The sequence below is a fragment of the Falco punctatus genome (assembly GCF_963210335.1).
Source record: "Falco punctatus genome assembly, chromosome: 2".
Classification (NCBI taxonomy): domain Eukaryota; kingdom Metazoa; phylum Chordata; class Aves; order Falconiformes; family Falconidae; genus Falco; species Falco punctatus.
In genome coordinates, this window is record NC_137581.1 from 114,075,172 (window position 1) to 114,094,581 (window position 19,410).

Genomic DNA, 19,410 nt, shown 5'->3' on the forward strand with positions numbered 1-19,410 from the left:
TGTTGTGGCCTCTGGCCTGCCTGGTAGTCAGGGTACCCGCTGGCATCCCAGGTGTCCTGCTCCCCAGGAAAGGGATGCCAGGGCAGCTTTTGGATGTGCTCAGCGCTCACATGCCTTAAGCTGGGACAACAGAGGTTTCCATGGTACACAGGGTGGTCTCGAGCCCAGTCTGGAGGGCAGGCTTGGACCCAGTTTGTGACCAAGAGGAGAATAGCTTCTTGCCTCCTGTTCCTGTCCTGGGCACGCCTTAGCTTAGTGCTGCAGTTCCTTGCCAGAAGAGCGAGCACACCTCTGTGCTGGGCCAGAGTTACCCTGGCACCACATCACGCACGCACTCACGCTCCCCTGCAAGGAGCTGTGGCAAGTGCCACCCCACCAGCACCAGCACCAGGCAGAGGAGGGCCCGGGGCAGCAGCTGGTGGGAAGCCCAGGTGGGTCTCTCAGAGACACAACAGCAGCTCACCAAGCCTCAGCCATGGGGAAGAAGCATCTCCAAAGCATCTCTACAGCTCTGTTGAGCCCAGGGCACAGAGAGCACTAAACAGTGGCGGGGGGGTCCCAGGAGGAGCCCGCTCTCCTCCTCAGGTCCCAGTAACTCTCCCTCTCCCCCAGGAAGGACTGGTGCTCCCGTAACCACAGAAAAGTCTCAACTCATCTGCTTGCTCTAGAGAGGGCATGGATAAAGCTCTGGCCACGCAGGACAGGCAGAGCATCCTGCCACAGCAGGCAGGCGGGCACAGCGGCTGTGTACACCCACGCCGACCTGAGCCCACCAGCTGCCGGCACTCAGGTGGCAGCTGGTACCTCCCGGGGATTGGTGTGAAACCTCCTGCGTCCATATTTCCATGGCTCAGGGACCAAAACTTTTTTCTTGCCTCCTTTGTACCAAAGTGAGATCCAGATCCTGAAGTACCAGCACATGGTGTGAACTAAGATCCTCTCCACCCACTCATCTTTATTCGTTCACTACAGGGATATAGCAGACGTTACAAAATAAACCATGAAATGTTTACCAAATGCAACTTTAAATAGCGAAAGCCCTAAAACAAGCTGCAGAAAGCTGCGGCAAGAGCAAGTGACACTCCCAGGGCTTTGCCTCCAAATTCAAGCAAAGTGACTGAGCTCCGGAGGAGGCAGACACCTCCTCCTCCCCGACAGTTACTTCCCTGCCCTTGCACCAGAAGATACAAAGAGTCACATTTCTGAGGAGGAACGAAGGATGGCTGTTCTATCTCCCCTGGCATGTCTGGGATAGCCAAGCCTGAAAGAGGTACTACACACTCTCCTGCCTAGCCACACACTAGCTGGAAGTCTCGTGCTCTGTGGCTCTCGCAGCTCTCTCCTCCTCCAGCTGTGCTGCTTCTTACACCAGATGTGCAAGTGTACCCATTCAGACATTGCTCTAAAAAGGCCTGTCCTCTCTCGGCTCCTCAGCCGTCCCATAGAGGCAGTTAGGAACATCTCCAAGGACCAGAGGAGTGAGCAGCGTTTGTCCAGCACACGGAGGGTGATGCAGGTATTGCAGTCCAGCCTCTCCCTCCGGGAGGGAGATCTCTCAGCAGCTGTCATCATCACCTGGTTATACACGAGGCACTTACCAGCAAAATCAAGGGACACGGTCCCTCACCATCAGCAGGAGGGCCGATGATGGAAAGCCATGACAATTCAGACAATGTCATGAGTAATCAGACTGCTCGACAGTCTGTAGCACTTGTTTTGTGAGCCAGTGGATACCGGACCTCTTCTACAATAAAAAAATTGTCCTAACAGCCGAACAGATCTATGCTGAAAATAAAATTCCATTTTATTTGCCAGCAAGGAGTCACAGAAAACTGAACTGAAACAGTCCTTGGAGAGGCTGCGTAGCACATTCCCCTGGCCCTCAGCAGGTCAGGCTGACTCACAGATCGTTGCCTCATCTGCCCTTTGAAATCCCAGTGCTGGAAATACTCTCCCAGAAATCTATTTTGGTAATTTGTTTGCAAAAAAACCTAATAAATAGATCCTGACCTTGCTCTCCCTTGCTGCAATTTAAGCCCCTGGTTCCTAGCTTTAAACATGGTAGAGAAAGTGAAAAGTTTACTCTTTTCCCACTTGTGTTTTCCCACACAGATGCTTCAAGGCTGCCACATCTCCTTTCATTATTTCCTTCTCTGCGTTAGATGATACCAATGCTTTCAACTTCAGACAAACATTTGATTATATGCAACTGTTTTTTGACCCTGGAGATCATGCATCTGATGCTGAAGCCAGAGGGGCTGTCCTAATGCGTGGCAGAAGAAAGGAAAGATACATGACAAAACCTTGTAAGATCCTTAGGCTCGCAAGAGCTTTAGCTTCTTCTTGATATAATCCATCCAAAAAGCATGAGGACACAACAAGGTGCAGTAAAAACAAGTGAACCACGGAAAGACACAGGTTTCAAGGCTCAATGCTCCATACCCTAACATGGAGACACTTGAAGAAAAATGGCCACAGGGATGAATGCCCATCACCTTGAATCTCCTCCACTGGGTCTCTTCATCTCCATTTGATGCTCTCTCTAATTTTCTGCAACGAAAGCTGCCGTTTCATAGCTGAGCGTTACGCAAGGCTGGGCAGGAGGGGTTCCTGACTATTGGAAACTTTCTTTTCCCAGTGAATGGTGGAGCAGGGAGACCACTGTCCCTCCCAGGGCAAATGTTCATGGTCTTTCTCTGGGGTGGTTTGGAGTCCGCTGCTGAGTGCGGGGCCTGGGCCGTGGGGGCAGTGCTTGCTGCTGCACATAGGGCTGCGGCAGCGGCCGCTGCTGCACACACAGCTGCTTCGGGGTGGGATTGCACGGTGGCTGGGGGAGCTCCCGCACCACCATCTCGCTGTCCACCTGGCGAGCCTGCATCATTCGCTCCTCATCTGCAACGACAGAAGGATCCTGCAGTCAGGCACATACTAAGCAGAAAGCAAACAGTGCTTGACCCGAGCAAGAAAAAGCCAAATACTGGTCTCACTTGGAAGGTCACTCTTAGGTGTTCCTCCTACTCCAGGGAACAACCAAAATCACCTCTGCTTACGTATCCCAGGCAAACCCAAAAGCTTTTTGGCTGCCTGGCTGAGGTCAAGGTAGCTGGGGGCATTTGGGGCACCTCTGCCCTCTCGGGGCGGAAGGGGGGCGGTCAGGGACTGACTTTGCCAGGGATGTCCCACTGGTGGACACCCCCAGCCTGAGCTGCTCTGTCCTCTTTTGGAAACATGCCACTGAAGGGAAAGGGAGATGTAACCCCAGGAGGCACCACCAAAGCACTCTGCCCTGCCACTATCTGTGCTGGGATGTCCAGGTACCTGGAAGCCAGAAGTCCCTTTTGTCGGCATTACTTTCTCCACACACAGAAGCAGTAAATTCATGCCAGCTGACTTTTGATCACTCGCTCATCATTTCTGAAATGTCAGTCCGCTTAGCTTAGGCATTGAGGGATTTACCTCTCGAGACACTGAAATGACCTTAAGCACACACTTTAGAGAGCCTGGTCACCCCTCTTATGTTAGTTCTCATTTTCCCAGACTTCTCTTTTTCTCAATTCTTGCTGAATCCAGACCCAAGAACTAAGGATATGCTACCACTGCACAGCTGAGGGAGTAACATATCCCGCTCAAACAAGAACACCCATCACGTCAAACAACACTGCGATGGCTACGCTCACACCAGTGTCGCGCTCACGAGCTGTGGCAAGCCTCTTGAGATGACAACCCATGGCTGCACCGTGGCGAGCTCTCGCAGCAAATGGGGAAAAAGCTTGCTTATTCTTCATGGTTGTAGCTTCAGGGGAAGCCAGAGGGCCATGGCAAGTTACCCACGCTCAGGGGCAGTGGGGCTGCACTCCCCCCAGCCATGGGAGCAGTGATGCTCACCCTTGTTGTCAGCCTGACAGCTGGCACCTTTGAGGTATTGGCTGAGGTTCCATTCAGGCATTGCTCTTTTTATCTTGACAGAGACCTTTGTGGTGTAAAAACGGAGCTTTTACACCCGTTTGGTATCTCAAGAACTGACTCACACAGAGAGCAGCTGTCCTTTGGAGCCACACAGGAAGCCTGATGCATTGTGTGGGGGCAGGACTCAAGCCTTCAACAAGCCCTGCAGGTCCACCTCCCTCCTGCTTCAGCCCCCCCTTCCAGTGGGCCAAATAACGCTTCTTTCGTGGCAGCTCAGCATCCTCTGTCTACCCAAACCAGCAGCAATGCCCAGGCAGAGTAATTCCTGTGGTCTTAAAGAGGCATGAATTTCAGACAACAGACGAAATCTCTACCCACTCGGAAAACCTCGACTCTGTTTGTGCCCCACGTTGGACCTTCAGTGTTGACAGGCCTCCAAGGACACTGTTTTGTAGAGAGGACAAGTTCTGTGAGATGCCTGAGGAGACTCCCAGAAAAGCTGAGCCCTTCTTGCCCCTTCTCACTCACTACCTACAAAACTTCCAAATGTGACTAATGATTTCAAGGATCCTAATTTTACACCGTATGAATTTAATGAAAAAGTCTGCTGACGGGATATCTAATTGTGTATTTTAGCCCCACGGGTGCTCGTGACTGGTGGCTTTGGCTCAGCTTTAGAGGAGCAATTCTTCCCCTACAGATAAACAAAAGGGCTTGAGGACATGAAGTCTTTTGTTCAAAGCATGTACCAGAAACTGAGGCTGGCAATGCCAACCAATCTGCCGAGGTTCACCATACGCCAAAACCAGGTTATTGCTCATGCCAAGGCAGAGAACATGCTCCTGCCCACAGGGCTGCTGTCAGTGGGAAGCTTCAGAATTTTAGGTGGCTCGTTAGCAACATAAAGCCCCTTAAGCACTTACCATCATCTTCAAGCCGTTCTGCTTTCTTCTTCCTGATACAATAAATAAGCAAAGTCAGGAAGGTGACAAAGACGACTGTACCTCCTGCTATGCCTAAGATGAGATAAAGGTCCAGCTGGCCTAGTTAAAGGAATGAAAGAGGGTGTTAGAAAAGAAACAACTTGCACAACATCTGTCTAGAATTCTTTATTTTCTTCCACTGGCTGTAAAGGCAGCCCCAGTGAGAGCCCACCCTTTGCCTTTTCTCTGAACACAGCAGAAAGTTGCTGGCTCTTATCGTGGAGAATTTTGATTGCTCCCTGATGGATTCACGTTCTGCAGAAAATTGAAACCAGAGCATTCATGTGTGCCAGCTCATCTTACTTAAATTACCACAAATGCCCTGTTCCTGATAGCAACGGACCCTTTTAAGGACGAGCATCCAGGCAGTGCTCAGCATCTAACCAGAATAAACTTTTTAAGTAATTCCTACTGAGCTGGAAACACTGACACTAGCTTGCTTCATAGTATTTTGGTACTTCCTCTTCAATTTTTGGCTGTAGGCAAATTAAAAAATAGTGAAAAGAAAAAAACCATAACCAAATATCCCACAGTCTCAAAATGAGAGTTCAGTTTGCCCAGCGACGAAAAAATTTATACAAATGTTGCTTATTTTCACCAGATAAGGTTTGCTGGTCTTCCTTCACCACCTCCTGCTGGGGCTGTCCTGGCATTCAGCGCTCATGCTCGAGCACAGGCACCATGGGGCTGAACCCAGCAAAAGTCTACCTTCCTGGGGGGGGACAAAGCTCCAAAGAGTGTCCTCAGCATCCACTGGCCATGCATGTGGGGGGCTAGGAATGATGACACAAAGCCACGAAGTCTACAGTATAAAGGCCACCATCAGCCTGGGCTGCCCCGGTGGAAAAAAAGATGAGTGCCCTCATTGATGTGGGTCTTCTCACCAGTGTTACACCAAGGTGTATTTTGCCCTTTTCATCCCTGTTCCTCCCAGCTGACTGTAAGGTGAGCCCAGGCAGATTCACGTATAGTTCTGCTTATATAAAAAGTTAGCGGAGCTGAAGGCCATTTGAAGCATGTCTTGTCTGCTAAAGGTCAGAATCCAAGGTGATAGGCTTCCAACGCAGGACCAGATGGAGAACTCATGGAGGCCAGCAGAGCTGGAAGAAGGTTTGGCTGCAAGCTGAGGGACTTTTCATCTACTGTGGAGCTGGCAGAGCCCTGCCACCACACAGAAAGGTTTGAGGTGGTTTTAGTTTGCATAGGACAGGTAGGGCTACAGGGGTTTGGTGGTTTTTTTGGTGCCTGAGAAGTGCTCTATTTGTACCTTAAAGATCCGTGTAGCAAAACTTTTACTATGTAATGATTTGAAAAAAAAAACAAAAAAACCCAGACTCCCTGTGAAAGGAGAGCATTTCTCAAGGGTGAGAAGTGAAATCCAAGTATCTCGCTGACGGCTAGCGGCTGCCTATACCATCGATGGAGGTAGGCCCACGCTTGCCCAGCTTGTGCCCTGGGGTGGCCAGTGTCAGCCATCATTTCCTCATTAAGACAATGTGTTTGGGCTAGTTTGCTCTGCCATGAGGAGACCTAATCCAGCAGCATGTTTTTTCACACCTGGCTTCAATGCCCATGCCACATCCCGCTCCCCCACACCCCAGCCCCTTCCCAGCGCCAGCACCAACAGAACTGGGCAGCCCATCAGGTCAGGCAGCTCATGCAGCAGAAAAACCCTTTTTTGGGGGGGTTATTTTAGGCATCGGGGGTGTGCTTCAGGAGGCCAGGGATGCACAGGAGAGCAGAGGCCACCCCGTCCCTCAGCTCTTTGCCCTTCAGCCAGCCTCAGCAGACCTTGGGTCACTTCAGTAAGGCCTCTGCACCTTAAGGCTTGCTCCCTCCCTTCTCACACTGCGGGCTGGCCTTTGGACTTGCACTTTCCCTAAATTCACTTTGGAAGTAACAGCTGGAGACTGGAAATGCTGAGCCCGCTATTGCGATCCTCACCAACAACAACCACTTCTCCACCAGCTGTAGCGGGAACCTAGAGCAAGAGAGTGCAGCACTTTGAATGAAGTGCTTGGGGTTAGCGGGGATGAAGCCAAGCCCTGTGAATTCAAGGACATTTTCCCCATACTGCACTGGAAATCTGAACTTTGATCTGAACACCACATCCAGTGCCATACCAGTATGGTCTGTCCCTTGGTTTTGCCATAACTTTCACAATTTTTACAAGGCGGAGAGATGACTTCTTTTGCCTATCTGATAATTTTCAGCATGGCTCTGTCCATTTAAAATTCAATTCCTTCATTTCTTTTGCTTTGGCATTTAGGAAGACGACGCTTCAAGTGAGTAAGAAAATCCAGGGTACATTTGAGCCATGCTCATCTGAGCCACGCACCCCAAAGCTCAGCTAAATTTTCCATAACCTCCCTCATGATTTCTAGTCCAAACAGCTTATTTCTCCCCTTCTGAGAGCACCCATCCACATCCAGAGGCAGCGAGCAGCTACCACCTTCATAGGTATGATCATGGAAAGGAGAAAAATAACGTGCAGCTGATTTCGGTCAAGAGCAAATCCCCTGAACTCAATGCCGTGGTTTCACATACACAGGAGAAGATCCCAAGCCATATTTTCCAAAAATAAGCCATTAATTTATGTTGTGGTAGCCTGGGTAGTTTTATACTATCTTATTGAGATCAGCTCTTTGGCTTTGGACTGGTTGACTGGAGTCAGCCCTTGGGAAGTACCGTTAGTTTTAAAGGAATGAAGGAGTATAGAAATGGAGGGGAAAGTGCCTTCTGCCTTTTGCAGGCTGCTGTGTGTGATTGAAACACTTCTAGAACCACCTCCCCAGCTTCTCCTTTACTTCATTGGTCTACCACTAATGATGGTCGGCACCACCGGAGTCCATCAGGATGCTGACACCAAGAAGTCTGTCAGGATACCTCTGGCAACTTTTGGAGGAAGAGTCAGCAGCGATGGAAGGGAGGGAGAAAATTACAGGATGCGCAAGAATCTCTCACTCTTGCCTGATCTCACTGGCAGGCTGCAGCTTCCCCCAGGAGACTTCACCTCCAGTGGAAGCAGCATTGCAGCGCGTCCGGGGGGGCCTCTCTGCCACCCACAAGGTTTTTGACTCTGGAAAAGCCTCTCCCCCTCTTCCAGTGACCCCCAGGCCTCAATGAGCATGGGGAAAACACCGCTGGCCACAGGAGAAGAGGAAGAGCGTGGCCCACCTTGCATCCCACTGCCCCTGGCTTGGCTTCCCTGCTGCTAGAGCACAGCTGCCATATGGGTAGCAGTGGGGCAGGCAGCAGCAGGGTGGGGAGGGTGGAGATGCGAAAGGCTGGGGAATGCCAAGCAGAAAGCACAGCTCATATCCTGGCTACCACACCAACATCGGCTCCCAAGAACTGTGGTGGTGTTGGACCTGCCATACCGCGTACTGGGAACCATCAATGCTCCTGGCACCTGGACCAGTCCTACAGATACATGCAACTGCGTCAGGCTTTGTGGGTCTGCCCTAGCAGATTCCAATAAAAACAGAATTTTTTACCTGAGCACTTAAGTACTTTTTCAGCAATTTTTTCGCTGACTTGGTTCTTAACAACACATCTGAACGTCCCAGAATACCGTGTGTGCAATTCCAACCGTGTGACATTATTTTGGACTTTTTTGCCTTTATCGTGAGCCAGTTCTATTATAAATGTTTCATCTTTAGTCTTCGGCTTCACTTCACACTTGACAGATGCAGTTTTATTCATGCATTCAGCACTGAGGATTGGCTGAGGAACAGGGTCTGGAAAAGAAGAGAAGAGACAGGCACGTCTGAGATGGTTTCTCCTTTTGAAAACCTCCATTAATAAGCAGAACAAGAGCTTAGCCCCCAATAAGCTGTAAAGGAGTAACATCAGCTAACGAGACCAGAGAAGAACAAAGAGCCAATTAGACTTCTGCTACAGAAGGAACATGACAATAATAAAGAAAAAGCAGTGTGTTAGCCTACATATTTGGCCTAGCAAGACAGAGTTCCACCACCATGGGTGGACTACTTGCAGGCTCAGCTCACAGCCCACAGTCAGCCAGGCGAGGGGGAAGGTGTGTTTTCAGGGGGGACGGTGGATGGGAGGGTCTCGGAGCCACAGCTGCCTTCAACTTCAATGCTTTGGTGCAAATAAAGTCAGCTCTGGTCTGCCTTTGCCCATCAGAAGAGATTTTCTCTAAGGCAGGACAAACAGCTGCTGACGATGCTTTTTATGCTACCAACAGCACTCAGCTAGCGCAACAGCCGCAGCATGAAACCCCATCAAAACACAACTGAAAACACAAAATGGACACCTCTCAGCTCTCAAAGAGGTTGTGACAGAGAGAATTGATGTCTGTCTCTTCTTACATCCTGCAAACAGCTAGTTACAGTTTGGTTCCAGATTCTCTATCGCTGGTGGCACTGCAAGAGCCAGAAGAGCCTGCGGGGTTTTCCGCAACTAGGGGCAACTGGCAGGGACATCAGATGGAAAAACAATTAATTTCTACCTTTAGACCAGGTAAACAAAAACATGCCAGGGCCACCTCTAGTTACAGGCACTGTAAGTCGTAGACATCATAAATTTTAAAGCCAACGAGGGCTGCTTGTAGCAGTCTGGGTTCACACTGCAACACCTGCAGCCACTCCTCTCCTACGAGCTGTAACCTATATATCAGGAGAACAACTCAGTGTTCCCAGACTACAGTCCAGGTCCCGGTGATGGAGTTGTGTGATGGTATCATCTAAGCTATTCCTTTTTTTTGGAGCAAACTGTTTGTCCAACCCTAGTAGCATAGTACAATCTGGCTGACAAATGGCTCTAGCACCTGACAGTTACTAAAGGGCTTTGTTTCCAGACTTGCGTGTCGGAGGTAGGGCAACCTTTCTGCTGCGCAGTAGGTGAAATGATGCACATGTAGCTAGGTTGGAACCATAACCTGAAAATTGAACCCAGGACTCCCCAGTGACAGCTCGGTGGCTTAAAGCATGAGTAAACAGCATCAGGTCCTGATGGCTTCCTGAATCTGGAGAGTTTACAATAATAATTCCCAAAGTAGTGAGACACTCACTGCTCAGCAGCCCCTTCGCCACGGGGCCTCCCACCATCTAGAAACCCTGCTAAACCCAGTCCAGCTGTCATCAATGCCTCATCGAGGTATCATTTCTGTAGTGCCAGCTGATGCCCACAAACTCATGAGGCTGGCAGAGGTGTGCATGCTGGCTGAGGAAGGACAAAGCAAAATCACCCTCTTGCTGGGAAAAAAAACCCTCACGCTGCCCTACAGCTTAGAGATCTGGAGAGGTGGCAGCAGCTACAAAGGAGCAAAATAGCCATCCCCATCTTCCCTACTCATCCCAAAAGCTCTGGGCTGCCATGGCTCTGGTCTCTCAGGACAAGACACAGCTTTGAAGCCACACAGCTGAAATCCCCAGGCGTGTGCCCAAGTGTGCTTTGAACAGCACAACCGTCGTATTTCTTGTGTTATGCTATGCAAGGATAGGGTGCGGGAGTCTTCTTCCCCTGCAAATTCAAACTTCTGTTGTGGTGTATCTCGGGGGAGGTGACTTCTGGCTATTTTTTACGTTAAAAGCAAAAATGGAGTGGGATTGCATTGCCTAAATACAGGCATTTAGTGCCACCGGGGCTCCTGAGCTCTCCTCAGGAGGCTGGCAGGTGCAACCCAAGGTGCTCACCTTGCTGGAACAGTAGCTAGAGACCAAAAATCGTAACTCAGTGCCTGTAAAATAGCACCAGAAGTGCCAGAAGTGCCCAGTGCATCAGCTACTGGTGTACCTCACGCAGGTCACTGCAATCCCATAAGAAGTTTCTGGAAGCAGCTCAGGGTCTGAGGGGTCCCAGCACCGGCTGTCCATGCTCACCCCGCTGCCAACACAGCCACGCTCAGGGGCTGCTGGCTTGGGCACACGTAGAAACCTGGCAGCTGACAAAGAGTGGAGCTGGAAAGAAGCATGGGACCACAGGGCATTAATAGGAGCAAGAGAATGGAGAACATGGAGAGACTGCTGTCAGCGGCATGAGGAAAGAGATATGTCTCACAGAAGTCCCCCCAAAACAGAAAGAGGGGCAACGAGTGGGAAGGGCTGTAGGAGAGAGCAGGAATACCAAGCCTTAATCAGCTGTGCTGAGAATGGTATGGGCAGAGCAAAAACTCACCCTGAACGACGAATATTGTATCTTCTTCTGCCTTGAACTTCCCATCCTGCTGATAAACAGTCACCCTGTACTTTCCACTGTCCTCTTTCACCACCTGCTCTATTTGTAGAGTCCCATTTAGGAGCACCTTACACCTGCACTGGTCCCTGTTCACATAGTACTTCACTTTCTTATCTTTTATCTGGAGCAACCTTCTGCTGTCTTTCAGCCACGTTGCATCATATACGCTCCCAGCAGCATCGGTGATGCTGAGAAGAGCCGACTCATTCACTGCCGCGTAAATCCAACTGGTGACAGAGCCTGTAAAGGGAAGCACAACCAGCCCATCAATGTGTGTCCAGCAGCCCCGGCTGCCGTGCTCAGCAGCCACAACGGTGACCAAAAAGGTTGTCACTTGCTACCCTTCCTGCCCCAAAGTTGCCTAAGCCTCCCTGCATTACTGACGCCGTCTTCTTCCCCTGCTCCAAAGCACCTCTTGATCATTCATTAGATAAATGTCAGCACCCTATTTAATTCTGAGAGGCAAGGAATCTAAGAGTCTGTCTTTCAAAACCTGGCTTTATACCGTGCCTGACTTATTTGGGGTGATTTTGGATGCCAAGATTCGTGGCTGCTTGTGAACTTAACCCTTCCTGAAAATAAGGTCACTTTGGTGTGTTTTGAGCGTGGCACAGGCTGGTACCCGGCGTGCCCATCACTGCAAACGTTACTGCGGACAGCAAGAACACAAAGTGGTTGTGGCCCTGGACAGCAGGATCAGTCCAGCAATAACAGTGATGGCAGGAATAATAATAATAGTAGCCCATGTCAAGCAGCGAGTAAGTGTAAGGCACTGAACTGGAGGCAGACCCAGTGCTGCCAGCCTGCAGTGCCCCCTCCTCACCCATCCTGGGCCCCCTGCCCCGCTGGAATAGATCCACTTGATTTGTCTAGCACAGGATCACAACAGGGCAAGTAAGGCAGAAACACAGAGCTAACCACATCCTGGGAACCGATCGGGTGCTGGTGACATTAGGAGACAAGCAAAAGCCAAAAAACCCATCTTTTCTCTTTGCAGGACTCCTTTGGTGACAGGTCCCCTCTCCAGAACAGCCAAGAGGAGGTTCCTCCCAAAGGTGCTACCAGGACTGGGCAGCACGTAGCGTGTGGCTGCTGAAGGGGATACCGAGGGAAGCCAGGGCTGATGGCCATCAATCACGCCACTGCCAGCGGGACTGACGGATCCCCGGGCTGTGCCGGCGTGGCCTGCCCTCTCCCCAAGGGGTTCTCGCTTGACGAGTCCCATCTTCGGGGAAACGGGGCTTTGGAGTGCAAAGTTTGGCAGGAGTTCACTTGAAGGAAGGTGGTGTCTCCACCCCTGTGGCAGGTGGAAAATTTGCAGGAGGAGGTAGAAAAGTGGTCACAAGCGTCAGGTGGGATAAGCTCACTGAAAACGGAATGTGCAGGCAGAGCCATGGCTTATTGCATTTGTCATTTTCTTATGGTTCTCTTCAATTTACAAGATAAAGCCAATTGGCAGGAGGGGATTTCTCTTCTCATCACCAGATAGGGCTGATTCTGCTCTGATTTTCTACATTTTAAGCACTTTCGCCCCACAGAATGAAAAACTACATTCATGCATATTTTTATTAAAGTCCTTCATTCCTGATATCTAGGACAATGATAAACTATATCAAGGGGGAAAACAAACCCATTCACTATTTTATGACACTAACAATATTAGAGATAATCAAAGAACTGAAATAGTGTGCCTCTGCAACAAGAAAATTAATACTTCTGGCACTTCACCCCCGGTCTAGGGAGAGGCTGTTATTTCACTATTACATTTCTTACAAGGTATTTGACATATCTAATGAAATAATTTGGAAAGCAAACTGTCAACCAGTCTTGGAAGCAGCTATCCTCCCCCACACAGATGACACTACAGATTATACCCAAATATTTGAACTCTGATACTTGTTTCTGCTCAGTCACACACAGGTACTTAGAGCTAGCAACAGGATTTCTTTGCATAACAGATACTATCACTTACTTTTTCTCTCTGGAAGTAAAGAAAAAAATAATCTCAGTTTTCAAGGATAATTTAGTAGCTTCTTTATGAACAGACCCCATCTCTGGAATATTTATCTGTTCTCCATAGTCTTGCTAATGGAAAGCTGAGTATCCCATACATAAGATATTAAAAATCTGTTTAGCTAATGCAACAGCATTTCTGCTCATGCCAACTGAAGTGTGCTCCAAGGGGCAGAAAGACCCAAACTGGCGGCATAGAGCTCGCTTGCAGTCACAAGAAACAGTTAAAAGGAGAAGGTCTCATCGTAACTTTAGAGAAGTAATAAAGTCTTTGAAATGAATCTTCCATTCAAGGAAACAATCTTCATTACCGCAGGGGAAGATGTTTTATATATAACTTACGAAAAAAAATAAAATCCTTATTTATCTATTCATTTTGTTCTGGAGGAAAAGCAAAACATTAGAGAGACAGACATACAATCTGCAGTGGAATGAAGTGGGGGGAGAGGGGGGAGGAGGAAATATACGCATGATTGCATTGTCTCCATTTCTTACAACCTTCTCTAATCTATGAGTTAACACCTTAATTAAGTTTTCAGATTCATATTTTAAAAAATAATGAGTGCAATAATATGCAAAATATAAAAGATGTATGCACTTGCTTGCTGTTTTCACATCTTAGACTTCCTCAACTCCACTTAAGGCACTGAGATATATCACTCTTTCTGTTAATATTTATGGAATATAATTTGCACTTTCAAAAGATTTGCTCATCTTTGATAAGAAAAGGAAATTACATGCAATAATGCACCATGAACTGGATCTCTAATGTAGTACAAGCTACCTTGAGGGCAGAGAGAAAACTGCATGCTGACATTTCTCATTATACATGTGTCAAATTAGGGCTCATTAACTTAAACCCAAAACTGTTTACAGCTTATTATAACTGGAATAGGAAACTCAGGTCCTGCCCTCCCTCCGGCTGAAAACTAAATCAAATAATAATAGCAATAACCCAAGGATCTTCACTCATTGGAAAAGTGGAACTAGTTTCTTATCAGTTACATCCCACCAAATTGTAAATGGTTTAAAATGCAATTTTAACAACGCTACGCTAGCCTGAAAGAGCAGAAAACAGTAAGAAAAACTCACATTTTACACTGGGAAATAAAAGCAGCAAGCACTTGGCTAGGAAAATCCTCCTAAAGTTCATTTTCAGAATCAAAAAAATCCAGTGTCGCCTTGTCTAAGGATAGCTCCTGGCAGGTGGAAGGATTTTCTGCTGTGAGCGCGCAGTCACGGGACGCATTGGTACAGCCCTCGTACCCTCCTCCCCTCCTCCAGCTCTCACCCCAGCACTTCTCGTTTCTCACACAGGCACAAAAACCACGGGAAAAATTACCTCTCAGTGGGGCGTTTTATCAGGATGGGGACAATGGAAAACACACACTCAAATGTGGGAATTCCCCCAGGGTCTCTCTACCCAGCTGGAGGGCCAGCCAGAGCCCTCATCCTCTTTAATGTTCACCCAAAGGGTTTGACTCCATCATCCGCATGCCACCATCCCTGTGGGAAAGAGGCGGTGTGAGAGCAGGGGGGTGACAGGAATCCTTCTGCTTCCCCCCAGCCTCAGCAGCAGTGGGAGGACAGCAAGCCCAGGACCCCCGGTGGGGAGCAGGCAGCCAACAGCTGTTGAGACAACATGTAGAAAGGAGACACGCTCCCCTTGGAAATGGCCAGGATCAGCTTTGCATTCACGTCTGATCTACGAGGGGCTGGCCGGTGCCACGCAAAGGTGTCCTACAGGCACAGCCAGCTAAGCAAGCTGCAAAACAGGGAGGAGGGTGGAAGGGGATGAAAACACGACCCTGGGTCTAGCCTGCAACCAGAAACCTGAAGCTGGCTGGTGTGGGAAAGATGGTGAAGAAAGAAGCTGGGAGGAGGTATGAGAGTTAGGTCCAAAACCACGAGAGGCTAATAAAATCTTTATTCCCAATGCCAGCTTTGTATTGCAGGTGTAGACCAAGAAAGAAGACAGAAGAAAAGCTGTGGCACAGAAGGTATATTAGATAAATTTTCCCCATTAGATATATTTTATATATATATAATTAGATAATATATTATTATATATATTAGATGCATCTTTCTCATTCATTCATGTCATTCTTCTTCCCCGAAGTTATAGTAAGGTCTTGTAAGACACCTCCTTTTCTCCGGCTTCGTCATTTGTAACTGGTACTAATGCTGGTAAATACCCCCTTTTTGCACAAAAGGAGAAAAAGTTACCTGAGGTAAAATGCATTAAGGTCACACAGTATTGCTGCCTCTGCACGTCGCGGGAAAACCTAGCTTTTCTTCCTTCTTACTGTTACTGTTTCCTTACAAAGAACGCACAAGGGAGGCACATGCAAAAGGAGAGAGGAAGCAACAGCAGCAAAATGATATTTCTGTGCCTGACTTCTACCCTTGGAGAAAAACAAGCTGAGGGCAGGGGCTGCCATGCCTGGGCATCTTCCCTCGCAGAGCAAACTGTGCCAGCAGTGCTGGCCCTGGGGGGCTGCGGGGACCTCTCTCCCCTCTGTGGGGACCCCTCTCTCTGGCACGGACATGCAAGGTCTGCATGCTCAGACCCATCTGCTTCCAGCCCGAGCGCTCACAGGGCTCTGGGCGAAGGCAGCAAGCCGACCTCTCTGGCGCTGTGGTTCTTCTTGCTGTGGTCCATAAAGCAGAGTGGAAGGAGGCCACTGGCACGCTGAAACCGCTGCCCACACTCCGCTCCACCTTGTTTCGCTTCTTCCTCCAGGCGACATCCCTCAAAGCCACCACCTGCTTCCAGCGTGCCCCTGCGCTTGGTCTGTTTGTCGGCACCCTCAGATTGCGAGCGCACTGGGGCAGGGACTGTCCTGCTCTGTGCACACAGACCCTGCTCCGTGCCATCCTGCTCGTGACTACAGGCAGCGACTGGGATTGGGACAGATGGAATACAAATGGAAAGATGCGTGTGTGTGTGTGTGTGTGTGTGTGTGTGTGTGTGTGTGAAGGCGAGGGAAAGAAGAGAGGTAAAGCTCCTAGCAGCAGAACAGGGCTTAAAAGGATGCCCTGGATTCATAATGAAGTTGGCTACTTTCAGTTAATCAAGTTTGTCATGCCCAGATGCCTGCGCTCTTGTAAAATCACAGCTGAAATTACTCAGACTGGAAGCCCCTATGCTCCGGCAGACCAGTTATAGCACATCAAACGTGGCATGATTTCGCCTGTTAGGGGGACAAAGAGACAGGAGCAAGAAACTGCTCCTAAAGGATATAAAAAGGTCTGTTCAAAAATGAGTGAAGAGACACTCGGGAGAGGTGGTGAGGGCTCAGTAGCTGATGTCCCCTGTCCACTGTGCATCACAGAAGTGGCACCAGGATTTGACATTTCTGAGCACTTAGAGGGGTGTGACCAAAATCAACTTGCTTAGAGATTTTGTCTAACAAAAGCACAGCCAAGCCAGCAAAGGAGCACACCACCCACCTGCAGCGAGAGCTCCCCATGAGATCCTGGCGTGTGCATGATCCATCCCACTGAGGATCCCCTTTTCTAACCAGCATCAGAAACCTGCTGCACCGTCAGACCCCGCTGGACAAGGAGAAGGCAGGTCTCTAACCTCAGCCTGCCTGACAGATAAGAAGTGCGGAAATGGCAACATCTTTGCAGCTTTATCTTTTCTCTCTCTTGAGGAGCAAGACAATGTCATGCTGCAGTCCTGACTGGTCTTCAATCCCCTTTTTAAAAGAAGGGAAGGATTTTCTGGATGTTATCGGGAGGGAAGCACCGGGAGTCCCTGCGCTGATGTCTCTGGTTCCTTCCAAGGAAAGCCCCAAGGGAAGGCGCTAAGGGAGAGGGTGTCTGAAAGTATCTCTGGCAAGCACAGCAGCTTTGGGCTGCTGCCCCAGAGGACTTCTGGAGACCAGCGCCTACCTTCAGTGATGTGGGACGGGACACACGTCCTGCAAACAGCTATGGCAGGGGGCACTGGCAGAGCAGCCCCCCGCTCCAGCTGGCGATGCCCCCAGGGAGCAGCAGGACAGGCAGGCGAGAGCTATGGCTGCCAGCTGCGTGCTGCTGCAGCCCAAACGCCCACCCAAGTTGTGGTGGGCAGGACGAGGCGAGGTCTGCCAAGCCTGCAGATAACCGTGCCCTCCCGCGCCTCTGCTCGCTGCAGACACCCTCTCTCTAGCCCGCTACAGAGGAAGCAACACTGCTGGGCTAGACACGCGCCAGCTGGAAAACCAAGGCACCGATGGAAAAGCAGATGTCTCCCAGTACGGTGCTGCTGGACCTCTCTTCAGTCAGGTCCGTCAGCCCATGGCTAAGGATGCTTGGTCCCTGTTCAGCCCACCGCATTGCTACGCTTCCCCATCCTCCGCTGCACGGCAGGGCGGAGGACCGAGTACAGTGTGACAACACAGTGTTTCTTTCCAGCCAGTTATCTCTGTGGTACTGTTTCCATTGCAAAAACCACAAAGTGCTGTTAGTCATACACATTTGCCTTTGTTGCCTGCCCTTTCTTTTACTCTTCTATTCTTCGTAATAGACTAAGCCGTTTCCTCACAGGGAATGTAAGTATCGTACTTACATTTCCATGTAAAGGTGACAGACTCCCACACACTTGAAGGCAACATCTTAAGAGACAATACGTAGCTGCTCCCAGCTCTAAGTCTTCAACTTAGTGATGAGCCAATAAACATTCACGCCTGAGGCTTACAAAAAAAAAAAAAAAAAAAGAGAGAGAGAGAAAGAACGTTACTTGATCTACTAGAAAAGGAGGAGTACAAATACACTTAGTGTGTTCTGCTCGGTAAGGTCAGCGTGCAATGAGCCAGTGTGGATTTGTGGCTCATCTGCTAATTTGTAGCGTCTTCTCTGGTATGAAGCTTAGGCCACATTAAATGGCATTTGCATGGACTGCTCTGCCCTGAGAGAAGAGTCAGACACCCTGGGCTCACCATCACCCAAGACCCTCATCATGAAAGATGACAAGAGTACCACAAACTCACACCTCTCGATTTCCCCTAAAGACAGGCCTTTGGTGAGGCACAGTTGGTGAGGAGAAGAGAGAAGAATGTGGTCTTGATTGGAATGCCAGGTGGGTAATACCACGTGGAGGGGACCCCTTGGATACAGCTAACCTTAGTCTTGGGAGCTCTGCTGGGATTGCACCCTAGCCTGCAAGATCAACAGCCGAGCTCCTTCTGGGTCACCCTGGACGGTAGCTGAGGGTTTCGTGATGGCACATTGCCCTTCACTGTAGCTTTTTGCAGGAATTATGGGCAGTGGCTGGAGTAGGAAAGAAGTCAGCAACTGCCCCTGCACTGTGACATTCCGAGGAACTGCTGGCTTCCACATACAGTTTCAGCCATTTGGCTGATGAAGGCCACACGCCACCTCCTCTTCACTCCTGCCTTACACAGAGCCAAGAAAGGAAATTCAGCTTCACTGAAGCAGTGCAAATATGAAGATCGTGAACTCAGAATAAAACTTGGGCCGAGGGTTTGGCAAGGATGCTGACTCAGTGGCTTGGAGCCTGTTACATGCAAACCGAGAGCACTGCTTTGCCTGGGCACAGTGGAAATATTCAAAATATAGTGGCACACCCTGATAGCACTGAAACAGCTGACCGCAGAAACTTTTTTATCCTTCTCTCAAAAAAGCTAAATGGAAGCTTTCAAATCTTGACTCATGCAGAATAGCCTTCAGCTGATCATCTGAAGATAAATGGTTCCTTTGTGATGTGCATAATGCCACAGCATCATCCCCAGATGTTCTCGCTCTCAGGCTTGTTTTCTTCTTTTCCACCTGTAAGCATGTGTCAACAGCCACACCTCACCAAAGACACCCGGTTTAAGTCTGGTCTGAAGGATCATCACCTCCTTACAGCAGTCTGACAATCTGTGGTTTACAACCACTGAGGTTAGAGCAGATGTCAGCATCCCATCAGACAATGTCAGCATCCCATCAGACAATCTCAGACGGTGCATTTCAGTCTTGCTTGTGTGACACTGATTTCCATCATCTATAACGATCCTAGATTTAGGATCTAACTTTCAGTGTCCTATTCAAGTACCTTTCAGTAGCATTACTAATACTGCAAAACATGTTGCAGTCCCAGCAAAAGTTTGCTGGTGTGATGCTATCAGCCTGCCTTACACAAGAAGCCAGGTAACTGAACAGAACAGCCTCTCCCAGTCTTAGCAGTGATCAATACGGGAAAACATGTATTAACTACAATATTGAAGTTATAGATAGAATAATAGAAGAACAGCTGCTCTTAGAAATATATCCAGGAAAGACAACTTGTTACTACCATCTAAGTAATCTTTCCGTC

General features: G+C 49.1%; 1 protein-coding gene across 2 annotated transcripts; it reads right to left on the reverse strand.

Moving 5' to 3' along the window:
- Nucleotides 1-935: 935 nt before the first annotated feature.
- On the reverse strand, nucleotides 936-17,407 carry CD2 (CD2 molecule). 2 transcript variants are annotated; one of them, XM_080374563.1, is made up of 5 exons: nucleotides 16,557-17,407; nucleotides 11,031-11,330; nucleotides 8,387-8,629; nucleotides 4,830-4,949; nucleotides 936-2,892 (listed from the first exon to the last, which is right to left on the reverse strand). In XM_080374563.1, exons 1-5 carry the CDS (start codon nucleotides 16,600-16,602, stop codon nucleotides 2,684-2,686), a joined length of 918 nt encoding a protein of 305 aa, XP_080230689.1. In that variant the 5' UTR covers nucleotides 16,603-17,407; the 3' UTR covers nucleotides 936-2,683. The 2 variants fall into 2 exon arrangements, with proteins under 2 accessions (XP_080230689.1, XP_080230688.1); XM_080374562.1 differs by lacking the exon at nucleotides 16,557-17,407 and adding an exon at nucleotides 14,196-14,390.
- Nucleotides 17,408-19,410: the final 2,003 nt, after the last annotated feature.

Coding starts and splice junctions, on each gene's coding strand:
- CD2 (XM_080374562.1), bottom strand. CDS start 14,256: ATGAACTTTAGGAGGATTTTCCTAGCCAAGTGCTTGCTGCTTTTATTT. Junction 8,630..11,030: donor TACAATATTCGTCGTTCAGG/GTGAGTTTTTGC, acceptor CTTCTTTTCCAG/ACCCTGTTCCTCAGCCAATC. Junction 2,893..4,829: donor AGAACGGCTTGAAGATGATG/GTAAGTGCTTAA, acceptor CTGTCGTTGCAG/ATGAGGAGCGAATGATGCAG.